This window comes from Euprymna scolopes, chromosome 6 (genome assembly GCF_053919585.1).
Source record: "Euprymna scolopes isolate OS-2025 chromosome 6, ASM5391958v1, whole genome shotgun sequence".
Lineage (NCBI taxonomy): Eukaryota > Metazoa > Mollusca > Cephalopoda > Sepiida > Sepiolidae > Euprymna > Euprymna scolopes.
This window is the reverse complement of record NC_136487.1, coordinates 174,595,532-174,622,202: the sequence shown is the minus strand read 5'-3', so window position 1 is coordinate 174,622,202 and position 26,671 is coordinate 174,595,532. Positions and strand designations below refer to the sequence as shown.

The following is a 26,671-nucleotide window of genomic DNA, read 5'->3' as shown; positions in this document are numbered from 1 at the left end:
CAATGTCATTTTTTTTGATACTTAAAAAAAAAACTTATGGTTTTAAAAAAAAGTAAAAAAATATTTTTTTTTTATATTTCATCCAAGTCTGAAAAAATCAAAGTTTACTTTTTACTGCAAAAATCAAAGTTTACTTTTTTTAAAAGATTTTTAATGAAAAAAACAAAACAGCAAGAGCAATTTGTCATACATAAATCAAAACTGTCGTCAGGATGTATGAAGAGTTGGGGCGTGGTCATTGCCTTTCTTACCTTGACCCGTGATTGCTGACTGAACAACTTTGTCAATCTGATATCGAAGCTTCTGATCGATTGGTTGGATTTTCTCCCAAATCTAAAAAGACAAAAAAAAACAAAATATTAAAAATAACAAAAAACAAAACAAAGTAATTCAAAATTTTAACAAGAAATTCATGAATTTGTTTAATAAAAAAGAAAATGAAAAACAAAATTTGAAAAAATTCATGAATTTGTTTAAAAAAAAACAAAATAAGAACAAAATTTTACAAAAAAAATGCAAACTTAAAAAAAATCATTTGTTTTCAAAAAAAAAAAAAAAAAAATTTGACAAAAAATGACAATCATTACCGTTCTATTTTCCACAAGTCTTTTGATAGCATCACTGTTTTCTAAAGAATTTCCTTTTGCCTTCGTAAGCATAACCAATGCCAAATCCAAAATATAATTCAATAAAACATTGCATTTCACATTGAGAAAACCGATGCCCTATTTAAAAAAAAAAAAAAAAAAAGATTAGCAAATAATTTAATGCATTCCATTTTACAAAGACAATAAAAAATAGACAATAAAAAATTTCATGTTAAAAACTTTTTTTTGATAAAAAATTATTTGGATTCTTCAAACTATTGTCCTCATCTTGATTGTTATTTTTGCAACGTAACCTCTGGATGTGTTTCCATCAAACTCAGGAATTTGCATGGAATTTCAAACAAACCTTTATTTAATCCACAGGGTAGCACCTTCTTGTTCCATCAGCCATGACTGGGTAGAAATCCAAAGTAATTCACAATTGTATTTTTGATCATTGCCATCGCTGAGGATTGAACCTTCAACCTCCAAAAGAGTGCAACTTTTTTTTTTATTGTATTGTCACCCCAAACAAGGCACAGTGCCACTTTGATCTAGGGGGCTACTATCTGGGACATAAATTGCAGAGATACTATGCAGGGAGTTGAGAAGCAAGATGTCTGTTTACATTACACTTGAACTTCTGCATGTCCGTACAGTCAGGGAAGCAGGAACGTGGAAGGGAATTCCAAATTCTAACAGTCCTAGGAAAGAAACTATTAGAGTAGAAGGCTTTCTGGCATCTGAAGATCTCTGCTGTATAGGGGTGAGATTTTGCTGCTTGTTGGGGGTATTTATGTAGAGGAGGTACACGGCCTTGTAGTTGAAGTATCTACCAATAAAATACTTGTTAAACAGACAGAGTAATGCAATATTTCGCTGATGGAACAGTGGCTGAAACCTAAGTGACAGCTCGGCACCTATTAGTAGCAATATCACAATTTTTTTTTTATTTAGATCAAATAAACTCAAATTAAGTATTATTGAAAAGAGTATAAAAAAACAAAGCAATATTATCTTTAGTTTTTTAAAATCAGTCATTAAAACTGGAGTTATGACCATTCAAAGTATAAAAAAATGCATGGTTCACTGGACATTTTGACTCGAGTCAGTCTTATTCAAATGCATATAAGCTTCTGACTGAAAATGGTAAAACATTTGCACAATTTACAAACCAACCCATCTTAAAAAAACTATCTTCAGATCTTTTAAGGTATTATGCTGAAATTTTGAACATATCCTAATACCATGAAGGTTGAGTTGGCTCTATTTACGACCATCTCACTTGGTAACTTAGCATACTAATTAGCATATTCCAGTTTCATTTTAAAGGTTTTAAGTAGAAACATCATAAAAACAGCTAAGAAAAATGGTAAATAAGGCTTTATCATCATAGAAAGTATTATTCTGATGGACATTAGCATTTGTCATTATAACATCATGAAAGATCCAAGAAGGCGACCAAGAAATCTAAAATGGTGACAGAGAAATCCAAAATAGCCTCCATGACACGATTCAAAGAAATTATTAGCAAAATATGGCTTGTAGCATATCAGATTAAAGGAAATTTTGTAGAGATCAGAATTATGTTTTCAAGAACATTAAACAAATTAGCATAATTTAGTTTCATTTTAACGCCTTTAAGTAGAAGCATCATGCAAAACAGTTAAAAAAAATAGGAGGTAAGGTTTTATCATCATGCGAAATGTTCATTTGTCATCATTACACTGTGAAAAATCCAAGATGGCAACCAGGAAATCCAAGATGGCCACCACGACACAATTCAAAGAAATTAATAAAATATGGCTTGTAGCATATCAAAAGAAAGGAAATTTTGCATAGATTAAAATTATGTTTTTAAGTTCATTAAACTAATTAGGATAATTAAATTTAACGGCTTTAAGTTACCGTGACAATTATCCGGTGAGTTTCCATTACTATTTTGCATAATTTTGTTTATTTTTAAGTCATTGTTGAGATTTCAAGAGACATTGTAGCCATTTTTCCTTGTTAACGCTCGACACTACTTGTTTTTTGAACAGAATAAACATTTACAACACCAAAAATTTATTGAGGTAGGTAAAAGAAGAACTTGCCTTTGGTAACATTAATTTGTTATATATTTGTTTTTTGACCACTTTTTCATACCTCTGTGAATTGTAAAACGAACCCAATAAAAGTTATTCTTTTACTTAATTGGATAAGTGATTTGTGTGTTTTAACTCACTTAAAAACATGGTCATTGTCAGTTATTATTTTTCAAAGAATTTCCTTTTTAAAAATATTCTTTTCCTCCCCATAATTAAAAACTGATGTTTTCTAATAAAAAAAATAAAATGAATACTTTATGTTCGTAAATTAGTTGACGAACGATTTGTTTACAGATTTTTTGTGTGCGCGTCTCGGCAAAAAATCTCATGTTTGTCACTCCTATCGAATCGCGCATAAAAAGTTTTTTTTTATTCTTTTTAAATTTTAGGACAAAAGAAATTAATATATTCGAAATTAAACAGCATTTGAACACAGTTTCTGTTTAATTATCTTTGTACTTCAAAGTGTTAATTTTGAGATGTTTTATTTGTGTCTTGAAAGCTAAGAACAAAAAAAAAGTTCTTTTTCTTTTTACATGGGGGTCACCACTTATCAAGGCCCAGAGGCCACTCAGGGATAAGGGTTATTGCGTGTACAGTAATCAAATGAGATAGTATTGTAGTAATCATTAGTATTGGAGATTTGATAGAGTGTCTTACTTAAGAGGGCGGTTTGTCAGGAATTTGTTTATGTTTGACTTGAAGACATCCAAGTTGTAGTCAGGTGGGAAACAGGCAAACGGAAGAGAGTTCCACAGTAGAGCACTTCTGAGAAAGAAGCTCTGCTCATGGAATCTACGTTTGGATTTAGGCACAGATAAAGAGTGGGGAAAATTATTAACAGTAGTTTAAGCCAGACGGGTGTTCCTCGTAAAAGATTGGCGAGGGGGGGACTAGAGATTGGAGCTCAGACGGGCACTTTCCATGGAAATAACAATAAAACAAAGACAGGCTCGCAACGTCTCTTCTGTGGGAGAGAGGCTGCAGGGAAAAGAAAAGGGCATCCCCCACCAAACCCCGAAGTCTATTTTGTACTCTGTCAAGGCAGGATAGGCTGTTTTTAGCAGCTCCTGCCCAGATGTGGCAGCAGTACTCCATCCTTGGATGTACTTGCCTTTTATACAGATAGAGAATTGCATCATTAGTGAGATATCTTCTGGAGCGGTAGAAGGATCCCACCATTTTTCCAGCGTTCCTGGCAACAGACCTGATGTACGTGTTCCATTTCAGATCAGGAGTAAAGGTCAAACCCAGAAGCTTGTCAAGACGAGAGCCATCCATTTCAATTGATGGCAGATGAGGATCAGAATGTTGATGATGTAAAGAGAGAAGCTTGGTTTTAGATGCATTAAAGGTAACCAGCCACTCCTTTCCCCATTGTACTACGTGCTCAAGATCAGAGGAGAGAGAATTGGAGAGAACTTTGTATTTTACGGCCTTTGATGTGTTGCCATAGATGGTCGTGTCATCAGCATAGATGTCAACGAATGATTTAAGTATGTGTTTTGGGAGATCATTGATGTAGATCAGGAAGAGAGTTGGGCCTAAGATGAACCCCTGGGGGACTCCAGCATTAATACTGTGGGCCTCTGATTTCTGCCCATCAACCATTACTCTTATGAACCTATCAGAGAGAAATGATTTAATGATTGAGAAAACATTTCCAGTAATACCGTAGCTGGAAATCTTGTGAAGTAGGCCTTTATGCCATACCTTATCGAAGGCCTTCGATATGTCAAGAGCAAGTGCCCTGGAAAGGAAACCTTTGTCAAGAGATTCACTAATCCTATGTGATATAACCGTTAGCACATCTGCTGTAGATCTTGCAGAGTGGAAACCGTCCAAGGATGGAATACTGCTGCCATATCTGGGCAGGAGCTGCTAAAAACAGCCTATCCTGCCTTGACAGAGTACAAAATAGACTTTGTGGCTTAGTGGGGGATGCCATTTTCTCTACCCTGCAACCTCTCTCCCACAGAAGAGACGTTGCGAGCCTATCCTTGTTCTATCATTATTCCCATGGCAGGTGCTCGTCTGAACTCCAATCTCTGGTCCCCCCTCGTCAATCTTTCACGAAAAACACCCGTCTAGCTGAATCCAAAAAAACTTTCCCCCACTCTTTATCTATACCTAAATCAAAACGTGGATTCCATGAACAAAGCTTCTTTCTTAGAACTGCACGCTTGTGGAACTCTGTTCCGTCTGCCTGCTTCCCATCTGACTACAACTTGGATGTCTTCAAGTCCAATGTTAACAAATTCCTAATGAACCGCCACCTTAAGTAAACACTTCATCAAATCTCCACACTAACGTACTGTACTTGCAATAACCCTTATCCCTGAGTGGCTTCCGGGCCTTGATAAGTGGTGACCACTGTGTAAAAAAAACAAAAAAAAACATATTGCATGTCACTAAGAAGGTTATTTCTGTTGAGGTGGTTGACTACTTCTTTATTTAATATGGATTCCAGCAACTTACTCATGACACACAGGAGACTTATTGGTCTGTACTGAGAGGGAGATGACTTTTCACTTGAATTCTTAAATACAGGGCATATTGATGAGGTTTTTCAAGGTGTTGGGAAGCACTTCTCCTTAAGGCAACGTTTAAACAGTTTTGTAAGTATGGGGGCAAGTTCTGGTTGGAGCTTTTTCAGCACTATAACTGGAATGCCGTGAGGGCCAGTTGCTTTACTGGAATCAAGGTTCTTGATTAGCTTGGCGACCTCATGCACAGATATTTGTATGTTCCATAGCGTGTTGTCTGTTATAGGAGGAAAAACATTGTTGGTTGGTTATTCTTTCTCAAAGAATTTTTTTAAAATATTCTTTTCCTGTCCTTAATTAAAAAGTTAAAATGAATAATTGATGTTCATAAGTTAATTGATGAACACTTGTTTACAAATTTTTTTGTGCACGTTACGCACAACAATTCTCATATTTATATGCGTTTGTCACTATTTATATTGACTCGTGCATACAAAGTTTTTATCCAATTTTTTTCAAATTTTACGACAAAAGAAATTAATATATTCGCTATTAAATATTATTTGAACACAGTTTCTATCTTTAATTATCTTTGTATTTCAAAATGTCAACTTTGAGATATCCTAACTTTTGACTGGAAAGATGTACGTGTTATGTTCGAATTCCTTAGCAAAGACAATTCTTTTCCCTGATTAGCTAAAACAACTAGAAACATACGAGTACGACTTCCGTTCCTAGTATTTATGTGAACACACTGCTAATTTGCAAAAAGTGATCTACCGCCAGCGGGCATGCTATGCAGACATGCTTTGTCATTAATAGTCGGATTTAAATAGCGATTTCTTCGAATATACAAATTCTTACCGAAAATGTTGTTTTATGATATTAACATTTTTAGCCCTTTATTTGCTTAAAACTCTTAAAATATATAAATGTACATCATTATTAATTTATTTGAAAGTACATTCATTTTTGAACAAAATGGTGATATTTTGAGGACTTAAGGTGCTTTGGTTTTTAAAATATGACGATTTTAGCAGAACCCCTTTGAAATCTGTAATTATCCAAAGCATTTTATCGCCTGTGTGTATTACTAATCATATTTAAACCTATTTTACAATGGAGCAACACTGAGCAGCTTGCTAGTATATATATAAAAGTGACTTTGTCCGTCTGTGAGGAAAAGTCTGTACCAAAACTACTGTTCATTTTTGTGGAACTTTGCGTGTGATATTCGTATACATGTGCAAATATAGATTTATATTTTTAACGGTTTTTTAAGCTTTTGAATATGGATTTAGATCAGACGATAACGAATAATGCTGGAGAGTTACACGTTTTGGTTTTGATTTTAGCTGATGGCACCCAAGTCATTTTTTAACTTTTAAAATCATTTCTACATATTAGGTACAATATAATGATAAATACAGAATTGTCTCTATAATAATAAAGATGAAATCTGAATAAATTAAAATATATTTAAGCATATTTTACGACCGGCTAATATATATATGTGTGTGTGTGTCTTGTTCTACTGAGACGCGTTGCTATCCAAAAGTCTCCTCCACTATCATCATTTTCATGGCAAGTTCTCGTCTGAGTTTCAATCTATGAACCCCATTGCCAAGCATTCACAAAAAACATTTGTCAAGCTACAGCAATCATCAACAGTTTCCCCCTATCTGTGCCTAAATCTAAACGCAAATTCCATGAATAAAACTATTTTTCCTAGAACTGTCTGCCTGTGAAACTGTTCTGCTGGCCTGCTTTCTGGCTAACTACAACATAGTAGCCTTAAAGTCAATGTAAACAAGTTCTCTAAATAATCCATTTCTACTCCATTTCCACCACTAACTATTAACATGCTGTTGTGACGGTGACTACCATACACTCATTAACCCTTATCCTCAAGTGGCCTTTGGGCCTTGATAAGTGATGACTCCTATGTAAAAAAAAAAAAATTACACTTGAGAAACTTGTTAGATGCTATCATGTAGGGCAACATCTCAGAAGAAAAAAAAAACAAGTAAATTAAGCGTGAGGAATGGGAGTTTGATGTAGAATTCTTACCTTTGAAGTACTAAAATCATCTTTGCTGATTTTTTTGATAACCGATTGAATAAAACTGTTTGTATCATCGATTTGTTGTGGAAGATTCTGTAAATGTTTCACAGCTGCAGCAAAATCTGCCTTGACGACATCCAACTGGAAAAAAAAAAAAGAAAAAAAAAAAAGTTTAACAGGAAAATTAAAAAAACATTTTTTTTTTTAAATATAAAACTTCTTTCTTTACACAAAAACTTACACCGAGGAAAGCAAATGTTTAATTCATTACACACATACTCAACTGTGATCAATCCGATTAGAATATTAAAAAAACACAGACTAAATTTCCAGTGACTTTATGTCATGAAGAAAAATAAAACAAACAAACTGTTTCTTTATATTTTAAGATGATGTATATCACGTAACGGAGTTGATTTTAATATAAAAAAAAAAAAAAATTCTGCATTGTGGCTTAGAAATTCAAATTTATACAAAAATTTACGTTTAGGAAAACAAATCTTTAATATGTAACATTTTTTTATCAGAGTTTGTAAAAATTTTCAGTGTCCATTTTCAAGGATTTCTGAAAGTTTTTCAAGACCTTCTTCAAACAAAATTCAAGTTTTCAGCACAAAATTTGGGGGTTGTTTTACAATCCACAGCAATTCAAAAAAGCGGTCAAAATTCAAATGTACAACAAATAAACGTTACCATAGCCAATAAAAGTTACTTTGCAACCAACCTGTATCATTTTTTGTATTTTAAGTAGTTTTAAATGCTTTTTATTTCATCTCAAAATACTAATTTATGGCTTTTAAATTTCCAACCAAGATGACTATCATCTTGTCCATTTTTTTTTTTTTTTTTTTGCCAGGCTGGCCTAATTTTAAATTATCATAATTTTTTTTTTAAATGGGGGATTCGCTATTTAAGAGTTCTGTCAGTGCAAGGGAAGTATTTTTAGAGAGGGGGTAATTTTATTTATGGCGGCTGCCACTACTCCTCCCCCCCTAGTGTTTCTAAGCAACAAAAAATTAAATTATAAATGAGAACAAAAATAGACGGAGATTTGAATCTTTATTACAATACTACGAATTTTGTAATAAAGGGACGTAACTCATGTATCCACAAAAATACGATTTCAGAGTAATGTTTGATTTTATTTAAAAATTTTTTAAAACATTTTAATTTATTGATACCTAAAAAATAATTTAATAGTATTTTGATTTTATTTTTAATATTTTAAAAACATTTTAATTTATTGATACTTTAAAAATAATTTAATAGTATTTATTTCGATTTTATTTAAATATTTAAAAAATATTTTTATTTATTAATACTTAAAAAATAATTTAATAGTATTTATTTCGATTTTATTTTTAATATTTTAAAAACATTTTAATTTATTAATACTTAAAAAAATAATTTAATAGTATTTATTTCGATTTTATTTTTAATATTTAAAAAATATGTTAATTTATTAATACTTAAAAAATAATTTAATAGTATTTATTTCGATTTTATTTTTAATATTTAAAAAATATGTTAATTTATTAATACTTAAAAAATAATTTAATAGTATTTATTTCGATTTTATTTTTAATATTTAAAAAATATGTTAATTTATTAATACTTAAAAAATAATTTTATAATATTTATTTCGATTTTATTTTTAATATTCCGACACAAAATTTTACTGTACATAAAGAATACAATTGTCAAGGCCCTTTCAGGAAATTTTCAAGGCATTTTCCATATTTTCAAGGATTTTTTCAAGGTAATAATAGAAATAAGGCATTTTCAAGGCGAAAGTTAAAATTCAAGGATTTTTCAAGACTGTACAAACTCTGTTTATGTTTAAAAATATGAAGCCAAATATTGCAGTACAGTAAATTGCTAAACGATTATTAGAATCTTTTAAATAATAATAAATATTCTCATCTTGGATGTTATTTGCATCTTTTGGCCAATGTAAACACCAATCTTCAAATACATCCTGTCGAACATGGGAACTTATACAGATTTTCAAACTGAACACGGAGGTAGATCATTCTCGTTCCATCAGACATGACTGTGTAGAAGTCTTAAATAAACCTTTATATTCTTAATATTGCCTATAGCGAGGATTAAACATTCAACCTCCAAAAGACTGTCACAAGGTTATCAATTAATGCATTATCTGTTGGTCACAAGTCCATGTGGTAATTTAAGGTTACAATTAGATAAGCAGATATGTATAATATCACAGGAAAATAAATGCCCTTGCCTTGCACAGTTCCAGCTCATCGTTGGGCAAGGTGCAGCACCTGTTAGTCTCCCTCTGATATTCTGGAGTTTTACCTTACGAAAAATAGATGGTGTTCCACAGCCGTCGTGATAGCAATATATCTAATAAAGGAAGGCTCAATTGAAAATAATCTGTTCTGGCAAAAATTTACTTTCACCATGACTAATGTTTGTGCAAAATTTTAAAAAATCCAAAGCTTGGATCATTGAGAAAAGTGTGAATAAATGAACAGACTAACAATTTTGTGTAATGGTTCCTAAGGGGGCAACCAGAGGTATCCCGGAAAATCCGTTCTGGCAAAAATTTACTTTAACCATGACTAATGTTTGTGCAAAAGTAAAAAAAAATTCAAGGCATAGTTATTGAGAAAAGTGCGGAGTATCGAATGGACATGAATTACTAGGTCCAATCTCTTCTTTATTGGATAAAGGAAATCAGTTGGCCGTGTACAGAAACCTAATGATATCACAAAACAAAACACCCACTTCCAGTTTATCATAAGCCAACCCGGAAGTAGTAAGGTTCAGGAAACTGTCATGATACTGCTTGTGTCAGTGGTTGAACTGAAGATAGCAAAACAATAAACTAAACAAAATGAAAATTTTAACAAATCTGTTAAATAATTGAGACGTAAAAGCCAAAAACCTCAAAACTATGTTTTTTGTCAATTTTTTTTAGCAACTTTGACTCCTGCCATCATGGCAAACTCAACTAGATCGTATTAGCGTACAGGATGCCACAGGTTATCACAATTCTGCATAACAATCCTCAATCGATGGTTTGATACTGAATTCTTCACCATTATTGCAAAAGTCTTGCGAGGAGATACGCTTGCTACTTTTCTTTTTCATCCTATTCCAATATTTTGTCGTACAAACATCTGCTCATCTAAATACAAAAGCGCAACAAGTTTGCATCACCCTAACCTGATGATTCCCATAAACAATCAAATTCTACCCAATTTATACCATTTATGATTACTACACAACCTTACATTCATTAACCCTTATCCTCTAGTGGCCTTCAGGTCTTGATAAGTGGTGACTCCCAAGAAAAAAAAAAACCTCTTGCTTTCCTTAGAACCTAGCCCCTTTGAATAAAGTGGCAAGCTGTAAACTTTGAACACCAGAAAAACAGAAAAGGTATAATATACAACAAATAAATGTTACCAATTTGGCAAAGATAAGTTAAAACAAAAACAAGCAGTTCTGTAATTTTTTACATTAGGTCCACCTCCACAATTTTCTTTAAAATGATGACTTCCATAGGTTTTCGACTATGTGGAATAAAAAAAATCTCATTTAAATTTGGCAAAGATAAACAATTTTCGAGATACAAAGACCTGTATTATGCACTGTAATTTACTGGCGGCCATGTTTGTATGCATGTGTGATAAACAAATAGATCCACTTCCACAATTTTCTTTAAAAATGTTAAGAGCTTTCGGAATAAACACCCCCAACCTCCCCATGTTAAGAATGGCTTTCAGAATAAACACCCCTCAACTTCCCCATGTTAAGAACGGCTTTCAGAATAAACACCCCCCAACCTCCCCATGTTAAGAACGGCTTTCAGAATAAACACCCCCAACCTCCTCATATTAAGAACGGCTTTGAAAATAAATACCCCCATCCTCGAAAGCCGTTCTTAACATGAGGAGGTTGGGGTGTTTATACTACACTGGGTACTCTCGTAAAAAAATACAAAAAAAATTCTAATTATTTGAAATGTTTAATTAAAAAATATCTAATTCTATATTCTTGTCTATAGTAATAAATGCGTGAAAATTCTTTGGATTTCTTCTTGTTTTTCTTTTAACTTATCTTGCCTTTGGTAGCATTTATTTGTTATATATTACACCTTTTCCGTTTTTCTGTTGTTCAAAGTTAACAACTCGGCACTTTATTCAAAAGGGCTAGGTTCTGCCTCGATGCTGGTGACAGGGTACCATGTAACCCACCTTTCCCCAACTCGGAACGAGGCGGTTTTCGGACCCCATCTGTTTACCTTAACGAAAAAACTTTTTTTGTTTACTAAACACAACAGTTGTTCTACCTGATGAATTTTCATAATTTTGGGATTTTGTATTTAATTTTCACTCCAAACAAGGCACAGGGCCACTTTGAAGTAGGGTGGCTACTATCAGGGACATAAGTTGAAGGGGTATTATGAAAGGAGATGAGTAGAAAGATGTTTGTTCACATTACACTTGAACTTCTGCATGTCAGTACAGTTGGGAAAGCAGAATCCCGGAAGGGAGTTTCAAAGTCTAGCAGTTCTAGAGAAGAAACTATTGGAATAGAAGTCTTTCTTACACCTAGGGATCTCTACTGTGAAGGGGTGGGATTTAGCTGCTTGTCGGGTTTTTCAGAGGTATTCACATCGAGGGGGTACAAGTGCTTGCAGTTCGTCAGGGCATTCACCATTAAAGTATTTGTAGAACAGGCAGAGGGATACAACATTTCGTCGATGGGACAGAGGCTGAAGCCTAGATGACAGTTCAGGGCTTATCAGGTTGACAACTTTCTTTTGAACCCTGTCCAGGAGCGAGAGACAAGTAGCAGATGTACCAGCCCAAGTATGACAACAATACTCCATACATGGGTGAATGGTGGCCTTATAGAGGGATAGGATACTTTCAGGCGTAAGTAGCTTTCTAGCATGATAGAGAGAGCCCACCTTCTTTGCAGCAACCTTGGCAATGCTCTCAATGTATATATTCCAGTTCAAACTTTAGGCCAAGGAGTTTAAAGGAAGTACTTTCGGATAATGTGTTCTTGGTCATTGCTATTGGTGGTAGAGAAGGTTTCTTGAAATTATTGAAGGAAACAAGCTAAATCTTGGCAGCATTGAATGTGACCATCCATTTTTGTCCCCATTCCATTCCAGAATGGAGGTTTTCCTCTAGTGTTTCTGCCATTTCCTTAATTTGTTTTCCTCTCGTTGTCATCAGCAAATATACCCATCTCAGAAACAATTTTATCAGGGAGGTCATTTATGAATATCAAGAATAATAAAGGTAGACCTCTGAGGTACTCCCACATTTATATCATATTGTTTAGATGTACGACCGTCGAGGACAACCTGGATTTTTCTGTTACTTAAGAAGGATTTAATTACATTATGTATTCTTCCAGTGATACCATATGATCTAATTTTCCTTAGAAGACCATCGTGCCATACCCTGTCAAAAGCCTTAGATATAGCGAGGGCTACTGCTCTACCCTCCCCTCTTTTGTCCAGTGAATGGTATATACGTTCAGAGATTACAGTTAGGATGTCTGCTGTGGAATGGGCTTGCCTCAATCATATTGATTGTCGGTCAGGAGTTTAGCAGCTGTAAGGTGATGGACTAGAGCTTGATTAATTAAGGACTCTAATATTTGAGCAAAAAGTGAGAGAAAGTTAATGGGGCGATAACATACTGGGTCAGTTCTTTCACCACAATTCTTGAAAATTGGTACCATAGAAGCAGTTTTCCAGCAGGCAGGAAAGCAAGATTCGTTAAGGCATTTGTTGTAAAGTTTGGAGAGAACTGGAGCAACCACGGTGGAGCATTTTTTTAATAGCATAGCCGGGATGAGATTGAGTCCACATGCTTTTGAGGTGTCTAGGTTTTTTATGATACCATGTACCTGAGAAGGGGTGATTTTCAAATCATATAGTGTGGTGTCTGCAAAGGAAAGTCAGGGAGGGTGTGGTGTGCCGGGTCCAATGTAGAGTTTAAGGCAAACCGACTGGCAAGCAGGTTAGCCTTCTCAGTTGCCATGCAAACAACCTCATGATTGTTTGATAGTGGGAGAATCGTTGACTGCCCATCACTACACTGTTGTAGATTTTCCAAAAATTACGGGTTCCTAATTTCTGTGCTTCGATGCGTTTTCTGATGGTTTGTGTATTTTGTCTTAACTATTTTCGACATGACAAGTAATCTTGTTTTTGTTGAGTTTTGGTTTGGTTGTTTTACAGCATATCAACCCTTTTTGGGTTATTTAATACTAAATCCAGTTATTTTTTAAATAGTTTTCATGTTGCATCCAGTTTTTTAGTGTTTTTTGTTTTTCAAAGGAATCAAGACCTAGAGGCCACACGAAAATAAGGGTTAAAAAGTCTACAGTAGTTAAAAAGATAATAAACTTGATAAATTAAATTACTTAAGAAAAATGGCTCATCAAGAACTTGTTTACGTTAGACTTGAAGACAACGATATTATAGTCAGCTGGAAAGCAGGCAATCGGAAAAGTTCTACAGGTGTGCAGTTCTAAGAAAGAGGCTTTGTTCATGGAATCTACATTTTTAGGCATAGATAAAGAGTGGGCGGGAAATTATTGATAATGTTTTCAGCTAGACGCATGTTTCTTGTAAATGTCTGGCGAGGAGGAACCATAGATTGGAGCTCAGATGAGCACTTGCTATGACAATAATGATAAAGCAGAGACAGGCTTGCAACGTTTCTTCTGTGAGAAAGTGGTTGCAGGAAAAAGAAAAGCCCCCCCCCCCACTAGGCTACGAAGTCTATTTTGAACTGTCAAAGCAGAATAAGATCTTTCTATTAGCTCCTGTCCAGATATGGCAACAATACTTCATCCTTGGACGTACCTGGCTCTTATATAGGTAGAGAATTGCATCAGCAGTGAGATATCTACTGGATCGATAGAAGGATCCCACCATTTTTTTTTGGCAATGGATTTTATATACGCATTCCTTTTTAGATCAGGAGTAAAGATCAAGCCCAGAAGCTTATCAAAACATGGAGCCTCGCAAGACAAGAGCCATCCATTTCAATTGATGCCAGATAGGGATCAGAACGTTGATAATGTAAAAATAGAAGCTTGGTTTTAGATGCATTAAAAGTAACCAGCCACTTTTTTCCCCATTGTACCACATGCTCAAGATCAGAGGAGAGAGAATTAGAGAGAACTTGGTCGTTTATGACCTTTGATGTGCTGCCATAGATGGTAGTGTCGTCAGCATAAATGTCTACGAATGATCTAAGGATGTGATTTGGAAGATCATTAATGTAGATTAAGAAGTAGATCAGGAAGGGTTGTTTTAAAGTGGTTTTATCGTTTTTGTTCCCTGCCCTGCAGAACATGAATGAGTTTTGCAATGAGAGACGGAAAAGAGTTACAGTATTAATGTTTGGTACATTTTAAGTTAGGAAACCAGTAAGGAAGTAGGCGAGGTAGAAAGAGAAAGGCATCACCACTTATCAAGTCCAAGAGGCCACCCGAGGATAAGGGTTAAAGTGGACAATATAGTAATCGTTAGTAATGGAAATTTGGTAAATTTGTTAACTTATATGGAACGGCTCATCAAAAACTTGTTTACGTTAGACTTGAAGACAACCATATTGTAGTCAGCTGGAAAGCAGGAAAACGGAAGACAATTCCATAGGCATGCAGTTCTAAGAAAGAAGCTTTGTTCATGGAATCTACGTTTAGGTTTAGGCACAGATAAAGAGTGGGGGAAATTGTTGATAATCTTTTCTACTAGACAGGTGTTTCTTGCGAAAGTTTGACAAGGGGGGGGACCATAGATTGGAGCTCAATCGAGTACTTGCCATGAAAATAACGATAAGCAAAGACAAACTCGCAACATCTCTTCTGTGAGGAAAAGGTTACAGGAAAGAGAAAAGGACATCCCCTACGAGGCTACAAAGTCTACTTTGAACTCAATCAAGGCAGGATAAGTCCTTTCTCTAGCAGCTCCTGCCCAGATGTGGCAACAGTACTCCATCCTTGGACATACCTGGCTCTTATATAGATAGAGAATTGCATCAGCAGTGAGATATCTACTGTATCGATAGAAGGATCCCACCATTTTTCCAGCGGCCTTGGCAACAGGTTTAATGTATGTGTTCCATTTAAGATCAGGAGTAAAGGTCAAGCCCAGAAGCTTTCCATTGATGCTAGATGGGGATTAGAGCATTGATGATGTAAAGACAGAAGCTTGGTTTTAGATGTATTAAAAGTATCAAGCCACTTCTTTCCCCAGTGTACCACCTGCTCAAGATTAGAGGAGAGAGAACTTGGTCGTTTACGGTCTTAGATGTGCTACCATAGATAGTAGTGTCATCAGCATAAATGTCTATGAATTATGTAAGGATGTGATTTGGAAGTCAACCTATGTCACGGTAACATATATTGAGCGAATTTATAACAGTATTTTGTCTAGTTTATTATTTATAACACTTTTTCCCGAACTTACCGTGTTAAACAGAGAGTCCGGCGCCATTTTGAATTTTCCAATACATCGGTGAACACTGTATGCTTTTCAAGCTGAATAAACATGTTACATAGAATAAAAACACGAAAAACATATCCAGTTGGGTAGAAAAGTAACTTATCTTGCCTTTGATAACATTTATTTGTTATATATTTGTTTTTTGACAATTTTTTCGAATCTATGTGTACAGTAATACAAACCCCAACATTTGCTTTTGAACACTTTATTTTAAATGCCTGCTAAAAAATTCTTCCGCGATGTGACAAGTCATCTTACTACGCGCGTACCTTGCGCCAACGTAAGAATAGTAGGCGATGAGTTGGCACAAAATAGTGCGAGGGTTCAGGGGTTAATACCATGCAAACGATAAATTTGCGACGGGTTTGAATATCAGATTCGTTGTCAGCGACCCCGAAAAACAATATAAAAAAAAAAAAAAAAAAATTTATTGGTCGGTGTTCTGTTGTAGTTAAAGTAAATATTTACTCATTAAATTTTTCTGCTGGTCGCCATGGAACACAACGCCCAATGAGTACCGAACAGTGTTCTACAGGCGGGCAGTTCTAAGAAAGAAAATTTGGTAAAACTATACAAACACCGTGACAGCGAATTAACCCCAACCCTAACCCTAACGCTGTCACGGTGTTTGTATAATAATACCGAAAATTTGTTCATGGAATCTGCGTTAAAATTTAGGCACAGATAGTGGTGGAAATCGTTTATAGTGGTTGTAGCTAGTCAAGTGTTTTTGGTGAAAGTTTGGCAGGGGGGGGGCATAGATCGGAACTCAGTCGAGCCCTTACCATGAAAATAACGATAGAGCAGAGACAGGCTCGCAATGTCGGTGCTAGTGCAGGCAGAGAGTGCCGCACTGCCGCGTTGCCGCGCTATTTTTTAAATCGTATTTCCAAGTTTAATTAAAGTTTTATGATATGTTTTTTTTTTATTCAATTGTAAGGTTGAAGTATAGAATAGGTACAAAACACCTTCCCCGTGTTAAGAATGGCTTTTTAAATAATAACGTTATTATTTACGTCCGGATCACTCTGGGATTTTATTAGTTAAAAAAACATAACAAAAACTACTTTATCAATTTACATGATTTTAGGAATATGAAAATTATTTCTGGATTTTTGTGTTTTACTTAATGTGTGCAATTCTTAATAAGCACTGAAAATTTTACAATAAAAAAATAACAATGATTGGTTTCAAATGACACGTGCTGATTTTTTTCTTAGCGAATTTTTAATGCTATCTAAGATGTAAACACTTATTCTTTAAATAAAATATGCAAGTTCATTTTTTTTTTAGATAATTCTAAACACTAACATAAATATCGTAATGACTAGAATGGTAATTATTTATTGTTTAAGATGAAAAATTAGACAAGAAAAGAAATCAAACTTACCACGCTGTTTGAGTCGTCCATTTTGAATCAAGGGAGATAACTCGCTTTGGCTTCCTTAGGAAAAAATATATAGTATTACATCGATGAGTCTACAACTCACACAAGGTCACAAAAATCATAAGAACCGTGGAACAATTTAATCTATTTCGCTTGTTTTTCGCAGAAAGTTTCGGTTAGTCTTACTTATTTTGGTATTATTATACAAACACCGTGACAGCGTTAGGGTTAGGGTTAGGGTTAGGATTAGGGTTAGGGTTAGGGTTAGGGTTAGGGTTTAGGGTTAGGGTTAGGGTTGGGGTTAGGGTTAGGTTTAGGGTTAGGGTTAGGGTTAGGGGTTAGGGTTAGGGGTAGGGGTAATTCGCTGTCACGGTGTTTGTATAGTTTTACCCTTATTTTTAGTCATGATATGAAATTTTATTTTTAATGTTTTAAAAATAAATATGACTTTAATTCAAAATTTTAAGCACTTAAAAAAAAATGATCTTTTACAATTATTTTACATTAAACAAACAAAAAGAATAAACGTAAAATTTTTTTGGTGCTTCTACACTTTATCGTCGAAACTGGAGGCGCCGTTTTATCGTGCGCACTTGTCGTTCAAATCCTAGGGAGAAATCAGTATTTTAAACTATGTCCGGAGTTAGAAATAAATAACTAAAAAAAAATAAACTAGATAAATTTCCGGAAAGAACTATGAAAAAAAGTAAATAAAGAAAGTGAAAGCGAACATATATCCATAATTGTTTAATTGGAAATGTTTTGATTAAATGAAAACGGGAAAGTTTTTCATTTAATTTTAGGTTAATTTATTCTTTCCGGAAGCAATCGTTATCCAGTTTGCGCGAGCCTTTTCTAGTCTCACACAAAAGCATGCGTCCACATTTCAAACCATATTACTTGTCATATACATACACGCACACAAACATACGCAACCACGTCCACACACGTACATATATTCACGTTCGCGTACATACACTCACATTCACGTGTATACACACACACACACACGCTAACGTACACACACATGGACGACGTCACTTCCCCTTTCAAAGGAAATCCACACATCCGCAAAAGACCACCGGAAACAATTATAAAAGCAAGAGACAAGCTGTTTCCAGCCCTCTTTTCGGACCAGCTCTCGAGCTGAGAAGTTCGATAAACCAGCCGCCTCCTGAAAGGGAGGCGTGTGCCTTATGCCACTTGCTACTATGTGGGACAAAAAGCTAACAGACAGTACGTACACTTTCTCTCTCCATGAACTGGATTGACATTCTCACTCTTTCTCTCTATATATATACAACTTGTCCCTGAGAATATCTTCACGTAGCTGACTGCTAACATGGCGCGCAGTTTAACTGATCTCAACCCTCTACCCTTTTCTTTGTCTACACGCTGGACTATCATTCCCATTTTACACCACATTACTCACTTCTCTTCCGACGCGCGAACAAACGATAGTGACCCGAACGTGAGATGAACACACATTTCCTTTTTCCTTCTATACTGCAAGTCCCGCAACAAACGATGGTTACACCCGAACGCGGACATGAACACGTGTTACACATAAAACATTCACTTTTCAACAGTAAATAAACGACACGTTTATCTTATCCATCAATTGAGTTTATGTTTCCTTCATTCCATTCGTTTCATTATTTTCTTTTGTAACGGGATTAAGATTTATATATCCTGGTCCTCTACAAGTTTAATTTTTTTGTTATTTATTTCATGCTTCGGCCATAGTTGAAAATACTGATTTCTCCCTTGGATTTTAATGGCAGGTGCGTGAAATAAAATGGCGTCTCTCAGTTTCAGCAATAAAGTGTAGAAGTACCAATTTTTTTTTTATACAAGTGTTGATATCCTAATGAACAGTTGAAATTAGGATACTTGCACAGTTGAATCAAGACATTAAAAAATGAAAATATCGAAAAAAGGTTATATTATACGTATCTGTTTTGGAATGAAGTTCTCTGAAAAGAAATTTCACTTAATTTCATCAAGTAGTTTTTTTTTTGTTTTTTTTTTTTTTTACATAAATGTACGAAAACTATCCCAGTCAGCCATAGAGTATCAATATACAGTACGATGGAGAGGTATGTCTGAGGACTTATTACATTTTGTTTTTATCTTAACTGGAATAGGGCCGACCATTTCCCTAGATGAGTTCATAATTACCGGATACTCTAATTTAACAGCTAAATCTGACACCCAAGATCACCATGGGCATGGAATATGTGCCTACATTAAGGATGGCTTCCCGTGTGGCAGGGATATCTCTAGAGAAGATCCTAATTTACCTTATATGTGCTTCAGGCTTGCACTTGCTAACACCACTGCATTTATATTTGCCCTCTATAGGCCCCACAACAGCGGAGTTACTATCTTTAAGAGCATATCTGAGAAAATAGACCACATACTGTCTTCACATCCCTCGGCTAACATCCACATCTGTGATGACTTCAACGTCCATAGCGTGGAATGGCTGACCCATTCAAATAAGACAGATGATGAGGGGAGGTTTTGTCATGATTTTGCCATTGCTTATGACCTCACTCAGATTGTTCATGAACCCACCCATGTGCCTGATACACCCGGTCAATATGCAAGCCTCCTAGACCTTTTTCTCTCAACTTCCCCTGAGCTATGTTCATGTTCCGTTCATTCTCCTCTAGGATCCTCCGACCACTCTGTCATATCAGTTAAGATAAAAACGAAATGTAAGAAGCCTCCAGACGATACTCTATGGCTGACTGGGATAGCTTCCGTACATTCATATCTGATTTACCTCTGCACTCCATGTTTAAAAAGGAAGTGTCCTCTATAGTATCAGATTTGACTGAATGGTTAATTGTAGGCATAGACCAATTCATACCATCTAAAAAATTCCAACAGCCAGCCATGGTTCTCCCCAGAATGTGCTGCTGCTATCGCGCACAGAAATTACTTTTCCATAGCTACCAACGTAATAGATGCACTGAGACTAAAGCTGCTTTCAGGACTGCCAGCAACCACTGTAAAAGAGTAATAAAAAATGCAAGAGAGCTATATGCCCAGTCTGTTAAATCCAAGGTAGCTGATCAGCGGCTTGGTTCTCACCAGTTTTGGCAAATAACAAATAGGATCCTGAACAGAAGTGTGCGTTCTATCCCAACCATTATCAATGGACCAGAGGTCATCTCGTCAGTGTCAGACAAGGCCAAACTATTTGCAAAGAACTTTGCAGCTAATTCTACCCTATGCGACGAAGGCCATCAACTCCCCATATTTCCTCCTATAACACAGAACAAGCTAGGTAACATACAAATATCCATGCATGAGGTCGCCAAGCTAATCAAGAACCTAGATTCCAGTAAAGCAACTGGCCCTGATGGCATCCCAATTATAGTGTTAAAAAAGCTTCACCCAGAACTTGCTCCCATACTTACAAAACTGTTTAAGCGCTGCCTTAAGGAGAAGTGCTTTTCGACTCCCTGGAAGACCTCATCAGTTTGCCCTGTATTTAAGAATTTAGGTGATAAGTCATCTCCCTCTCGGGACAGACCAATATGTCTCCTGTGTGTTATGAATAAGTTGCTGGAATCCATATTAAATAGAGAAATAGTCAACCACCTCAGCAGGAATAACCTTCTTAGTGACACACAATATGGTTTCCGCTCTGCAAGATCTACCGCAGATGTACTAACGGTTATATCCCACAGGATTAGTGAATCTCTTGACAAAGGCTTCCTTTCTAGGGCAATTGCTCTTGACATATCAAAGGCCTTCGACAAGGTATGGCATAAGGGTCTACTTCACAAGATTTCCAGCTACAGTATAACTGGAAATGTTTTCTCAATCATTAAATCATTTCTCTCCGATAGGCTCATAAGAGTAGTGGTAGATGGACAAAAATCGGAGGCCTGCAATATAAATGCTGGAGTCCCTCAGGGGTCAATACTGGGCCCAACTCTCTTCCTGATCTACATCAATGACCTCCCTAAACACATACTTAAATCATTCGTTGATATCTATGCTGATGACACGACCATCTATGGCAACACATCAAAGGCTGTAAATGACAAAGCTCTCTCTGATTCTCTCTCCTCTGATCTTGAGCGTGTGGTTCAGTGAGGGAAGATGTGGCTGGTTACCTTTAATGCATCTAAAACCAAACTCCTATCCTTACATCATCAACGCTGATCCCCATCTGGCATCAATTGTGATGGATGGCTCTCATCTGGGAGAGGCCCCGTGTTTTGACAAGCTTCTGGGTTTGACCTTTACTCCTGATCTGAAATGGAACATGTACATCAAGTCTGTTGCTAAGGTCGCTGGAAAGATGGTGGGATCTTTCTACCGCTCCAGAAGATATCTCACTACTGATGCAATTCTCTATCTATATAAAAGCCAAGTACGTCCAAGGATGTAATACTGCTGCCATATCTGGCCAGGAGCTGCAAAAAACAGCCTATCCTGCCTTGACAGAGTACGAAATAGACTTCGTGGCTTAGTGGGGGATGCCCTTTTCTCTACCCTGCAACCTCTCTCCCACAGAAGAGACGTTGCAAGCCTATCCTTGTTTTATCGTTATTTCCATGGCAGGTGCTCGTCTGAACTCCAATCTCTGGTCCCCCCTCGCCAATCTTTCACAAAAACACCCGTCTAGCTGAATCCACTGTGAAAAATTTACCCCACTTTTTATCTGTGCCTAAATCAAAACGTGGATTCCATGAACAAAGCTTCTTTCTTAGAACTGCATGCCTGTGGAACTCTGTTCCGTCTGCCTGCTTCCCACCTGACTACAACTTGAATGTGTTCAAGTCCAACGTTAACAAATTCCTAATGAACCGCCCCCTTAAGTAAACACTTCATCAAATCTCGACACTAACGTAATGTACTTGCAATAACCCTTATCCCTGAGTGGCTTCCGGGCCTTGATAAGTGGTGATCACTGTGTAAAAAAAAAAAAAACCAACTGATACAACCAAGTAGTCGGAAGATTCAAGTGATGATAGAAGGTTTGGGTTAAAAAAACCCTTAAGGAAACATTTAAAAATACATTAAAAAAAAATACAAAAAAAAGGCGTCAACCCTTACTTGCAAGAAAGGCGGAAACAAAAGAACATATAAAAAAAAACAGAAAACAGTCCTTGTTTTGAATTCAGTCCTTTTAATGAAATGTTCAGTCTTTCTTTGACAAAATGTTCTTTCTTTTTTCTTTTCCGAAAGGAATCACAACCAAAAAGTTTCGACCTAAAATGGGAGAAAGAATTATTTTCCCTTTGTGAAGGCTCATATGCCTTTTAATTCAAAGGGGAGAAAAGACCATAAAGTCGCTTTGGTAGGCTTTATGTGTACAAATACGAGGTAAATTCCTGAATTATGGAAGATTTCATTTCTGAAGGAAACTTCGGTTGAAAAATCTTTCAAAGAGGGGATTTCCTTTCTAGGTGCGATATTCTGCTCGTCTCGTCGGCGAAATTAATTTTTGTTCTTCTTAGAAAAGAACTCCACAACACACGGCTGTTTCTTCGTTAATCCTTTGAGAATAATTTACCAGTTGTAAGACTCGTTTGTCTTTTAATAACCGGTATTAATCTTCCAGTTGTAAGACCTAGTTGTCTTATAATGACTGAGAATAAACTAACGTTAACAGTTTAGTACCACCCAATGGAGTTCTAAACAAACGTCTTTCTCCAAAGGAGGAGAGAAAAAAAAAAACGTAGAATTTAACGTCAAGAATCCTTTTTTGACGGAGCCGAATAGTGTCCTTCTTCTTGGCCGGCTAGGTTCGAACTGACGAAAATTGGGCAAAAAGCCCTTTCCTCCTACTCCTCCCCTCTATACCGATGCTGATGATGATGGAAGTGACATGCCGGTCAAGGAGTGCGTTCCTTGACCCAAATGGCGAGATGTTGAATGTGTACCAATAAAAAAATAAATAAAAATTATTTCTCTATTAAAAATTTCAACATTGGGTTCTTGAACAATCTGAGTAGGTCATAAGTAATAGAGAAATCGTGACAGAACCTCCCCTCATCATCTGTCTTGTTTGAGTGGGTTAACCATTCCATATTGTGAACATTGAAGTCTCCACAGATGTGAATGTTGGCTGAAGGATGAGCAGATAGGTTGCGGTCAATGTTCTCAGATTTGTTCTTTCTGGAGACTTTTCATGATGGAGTTTTGGGATTTGTGGAACAGGTCGACAGACTTGGTTAAAGCAAGGGAAGAGAGGGAAAGTAATAGAGAAAAAGAAACAAAGAAACATTTTTTATAGCATATTTAAACGGTAAAGCTGTAACAATTACCCACTAATATGGCATCGAGAGGCCCCACCAGAAGCTACTGCATGGTCCAGAATCCATTCATCAAATGCCAATACAGCAGCCCCAGTACTTTGCACCTGCTGATAGGACAGCCTCCTTCATAGTTAATCCCAGGTTCGGGTCCCTGTCTATCAGCCAGATGTCAGCCCAGATAAAATGTTTATTTCCAGCACTCTTACTAGCGACATGGCCACAAGGACAGACATAGAAAGAGAAAATTTCCGACATCTCAGGCTACTGTTCATGCAAAAATACTGCTGAACTAGAATACAACTTTTCTTCTCCCTTTATCAAAAAAATCACCCATAAATGAGGACTGAGGAACAAATTAGGAGAAGCAAGAGTTACGGGAGCTGCCGATAACACATCCAAAATGCATTGTCTACTTTTCATTTTAAAAAATAAATAAATAGTAAGTATTGTATTTATAATAAGTCCAATTGACATGTTTAAGAGAAAATGAGTAGAATTGTCGGACCTATTTATGCTACGTTAAAAATTGTCTCTGTCACAAAATTCACAATAATCCTAAATATGTTCTGTTTTGTTCCAGTCACTTGCCACACCTTGATTAACAATTCTATTTCAGCTTCCTTTTGTGTTTGTTGGTGAACAATTTTCTCCCCATTGTTTTTCTACTAACTTCATTTCTATACTTATGTTCTGCTGATCAACTTAGTTTCTTTTTTGTTATAGATTTTTAATTCCTAACACACTTATTTGGGGGGTGGGGAGGGGCAATAGTATCAAAATTGAATAGAATGGCTCTCGTCTTAGAGAAGCTTCATATCCGGACAAGCTTCTGGGACTGATCTTCACTCCTACACATGCATCAAATCCGTTGACAAGATTGCTTGAAAAATGGTTGAACCACAGAAGAAACATTGTGAGCCTATCTTTGGTCTACCATTATTTGCATGACAAATGCTCAACTGAACTATAATATATCGTTCCCTCTTGCCAAACTTTCACACACAAAAAAAAAAAAAAAAAGCACTTGATTAGCTACAACCACTATAACCGGTTTCCTCCAGTGCCTAAATCTAAACACAGATTCCATAAACGAAGCTTCTTTCCAAGAACTGCCGTCTGTGGAACATGGTTCCGCTGTCTTGCTTTCCAGTTGAATACAACACGGTAATCTTCATATCCAATGTAAACAAGTTCTTGCTAAGCCGTCCCCATAAATAATCAAATTCTACCTAATTTATACCATGAACGATTACTACACTATTACTTTACATTCATTAACCCTTATCCTTGAGTGGCCTTTAGGCCTTGATAAGTGGTGACTCCCAAGTAAAAAATAAATAAATCCCACCTAGTTTATTTATTTATTTATTTTTTTTGTTGCATGAAGCTAAATATGAAAATGTATGCAATCTTTATGAATTCCACCATTCTGGACTGACTTTTTCATTTCAACCAATGACATTACTAAAATATCACTTTCACAAAATATAAAGAAATAAAGATTCATTGTATGTCCATTGTTTCTAAAAGAGAATCTGAAAGCAGACCCAACCGTCATAATTAAAAAAAAATAACTCTTTCCAGTTTACCACCTAAATCAAAAAAGGCTTAGGAGGGGAGGCGACAAATAGTAACACACCAAACGTCAATAAAACAACGTACATCAAAATAAGCTGCTGAAGTGACAGACAGAATAAAATCCTTATACACAAATAAGATAAAACTTTAAATCTATATATATAAAAGGCAAAATGTGTGCGACCATTTCGTGTATGTCTTCAAAAGGCTTTTCGAGCACACGCTCACAGGGTCGTTACTATCGCTTAAAACTGTGTATATAGGTCCTAGATAATAATATGTAGGATTTGGTAACGCATGTAGCTTATAGATTTATTTATGTCGACTTTTACAAAATTATTGCTATTTTGGCTTCTCGCGTGTTGATTGGGCTTTTTAGTATAAATATGTGAAACTAAACTCAAATGATGTCTTCTCGGCATTGCACCGGGAAAAACGTCCAGAAGCAATCAGCTTTGATCAATCTTGTATATCAGATAGTCAAATTTCGATAAACAAACTCAGACGCTGACGCTGCGTGACTTCTATTTGACCTTCTTAATTAGGTCAAATGGAAGTAGCAAAGTTAACTTTTATTACGTACGCCTGTTTTTATAGTTAGATAAATAAATTCAAACATGTCTACGCTGTATGTCGCGGTGGCCCGATGTTAACATCGCACTTTTTTTTTTCACACATTAATTTCAAACTCAAGGGTACGGGTTCGATTCTCATACTCACCTACCAAAACATTTTTTTATTATTATTTATTGGGACTACAGAAATTTTTCTTCTATATGTCACTCTCTAAATAAATAAATATATATATATATATATAAATAAATAAATTAGACCACTAATAAGACTCTTAATCCATGGACATAAAAACGAACTAAGCCGTCTTAACAATTGTGCCTCCTCGACATAAATACCCAACTAACCTGTTAAGCAGCAAGATCTCACCCCTTCACTGTAGAGGTTTCTAGATTTTAATAGCTTCTTCTCTTGGACTAATAGACTATTGGAATTTCTTCTTAGTCTCCTGCTTCCCTGACTACTAACATACAAAAGTTTAAATGTAATGCGAACAGAGATCTCGCTACTCAACTCCCTACACTATTCCTGTAGGCATAGTCCTAAATATTAACTCCTTATGTCCAAGTGGCAATATACCTTGTTTGGGGTGAACAATAAAAGAAATCTGAAATGGACATAACTTTTGTTGGATCTCAAGTGTCTCATTATCTCAGCATAGAACGTTGTTTTTAAGAGTCAATTACGTTTTTTTTTTTTTTTTGCATTTAATTTTCTGGGTGTTGCAATCTAGACTCAGCTACCTCCCCTCCCCACGCCTGTCATTCATAACATGCAGCTATGCATCCTGACAAACATGTAGCTATGCATCCTGACAAACATGCAGCTATGCATCCCGATAAACATGTAGTTATGCATCCCGATAAACATGTAGTTATGCATCCCGATAAACATGTAGTTATGCATCCCGATAAACATGTAGCATGGTGCATGTTTATATTTGTTACTAAAAAAACATACAACCCTCTTGTATGTTTCTGCCATAATTTGTTTAAGTACAGCAAATTTTTATTTAACAAATTTTGATTTACATAAGATAGCTTAAATTAATCAGTTCTGTGTATGCGTGTATATATAAGAAAAGCATTAACAACAAAGAAAAAG

General features: G+C 35.7%; 1 protein-coding gene across 2 annotated transcripts in view; it reads right to left on the bottom strand.

Annotated features, from left to right (window-relative positions):
• The window catches only part of LOC145278103 (neuroguidin-like), a 63,900-nt gene extending 46,631 nt beyond the window's left edge, over positions 1-17,269 (bottom strand). The window contains exons 1-5 of one of the 2 annotated variants that reach the window (XM_080130373.1): positions 17,133-17,164; positions 15,707-15,777; positions 7,234-7,368; positions 588-725; positions 252-333 (exon numbers count right to left, since the gene is read on the bottom strand). In XM_080130373.1, coding sequence (XP_079986499.1) covers positions 252-333; positions 588-725; positions 7,234-7,368; positions 15,707-15,733 — 382 coding nt within the window. In that variant the 5' untranslated portion in view covers positions 15,734-15,777; positions 17,133-17,164. Of the gene's footprint in view, positions 1-251; positions 334-587; positions 726-7,233; positions 7,369-15,706; positions 15,778-17,132 lie in introns of both variants that reach the window. The other variant, XM_080130374.1, reaches the window with a different exon arrangement.
• Positions 17,270-26,671: the final 9,402 nt, after the last annotated feature.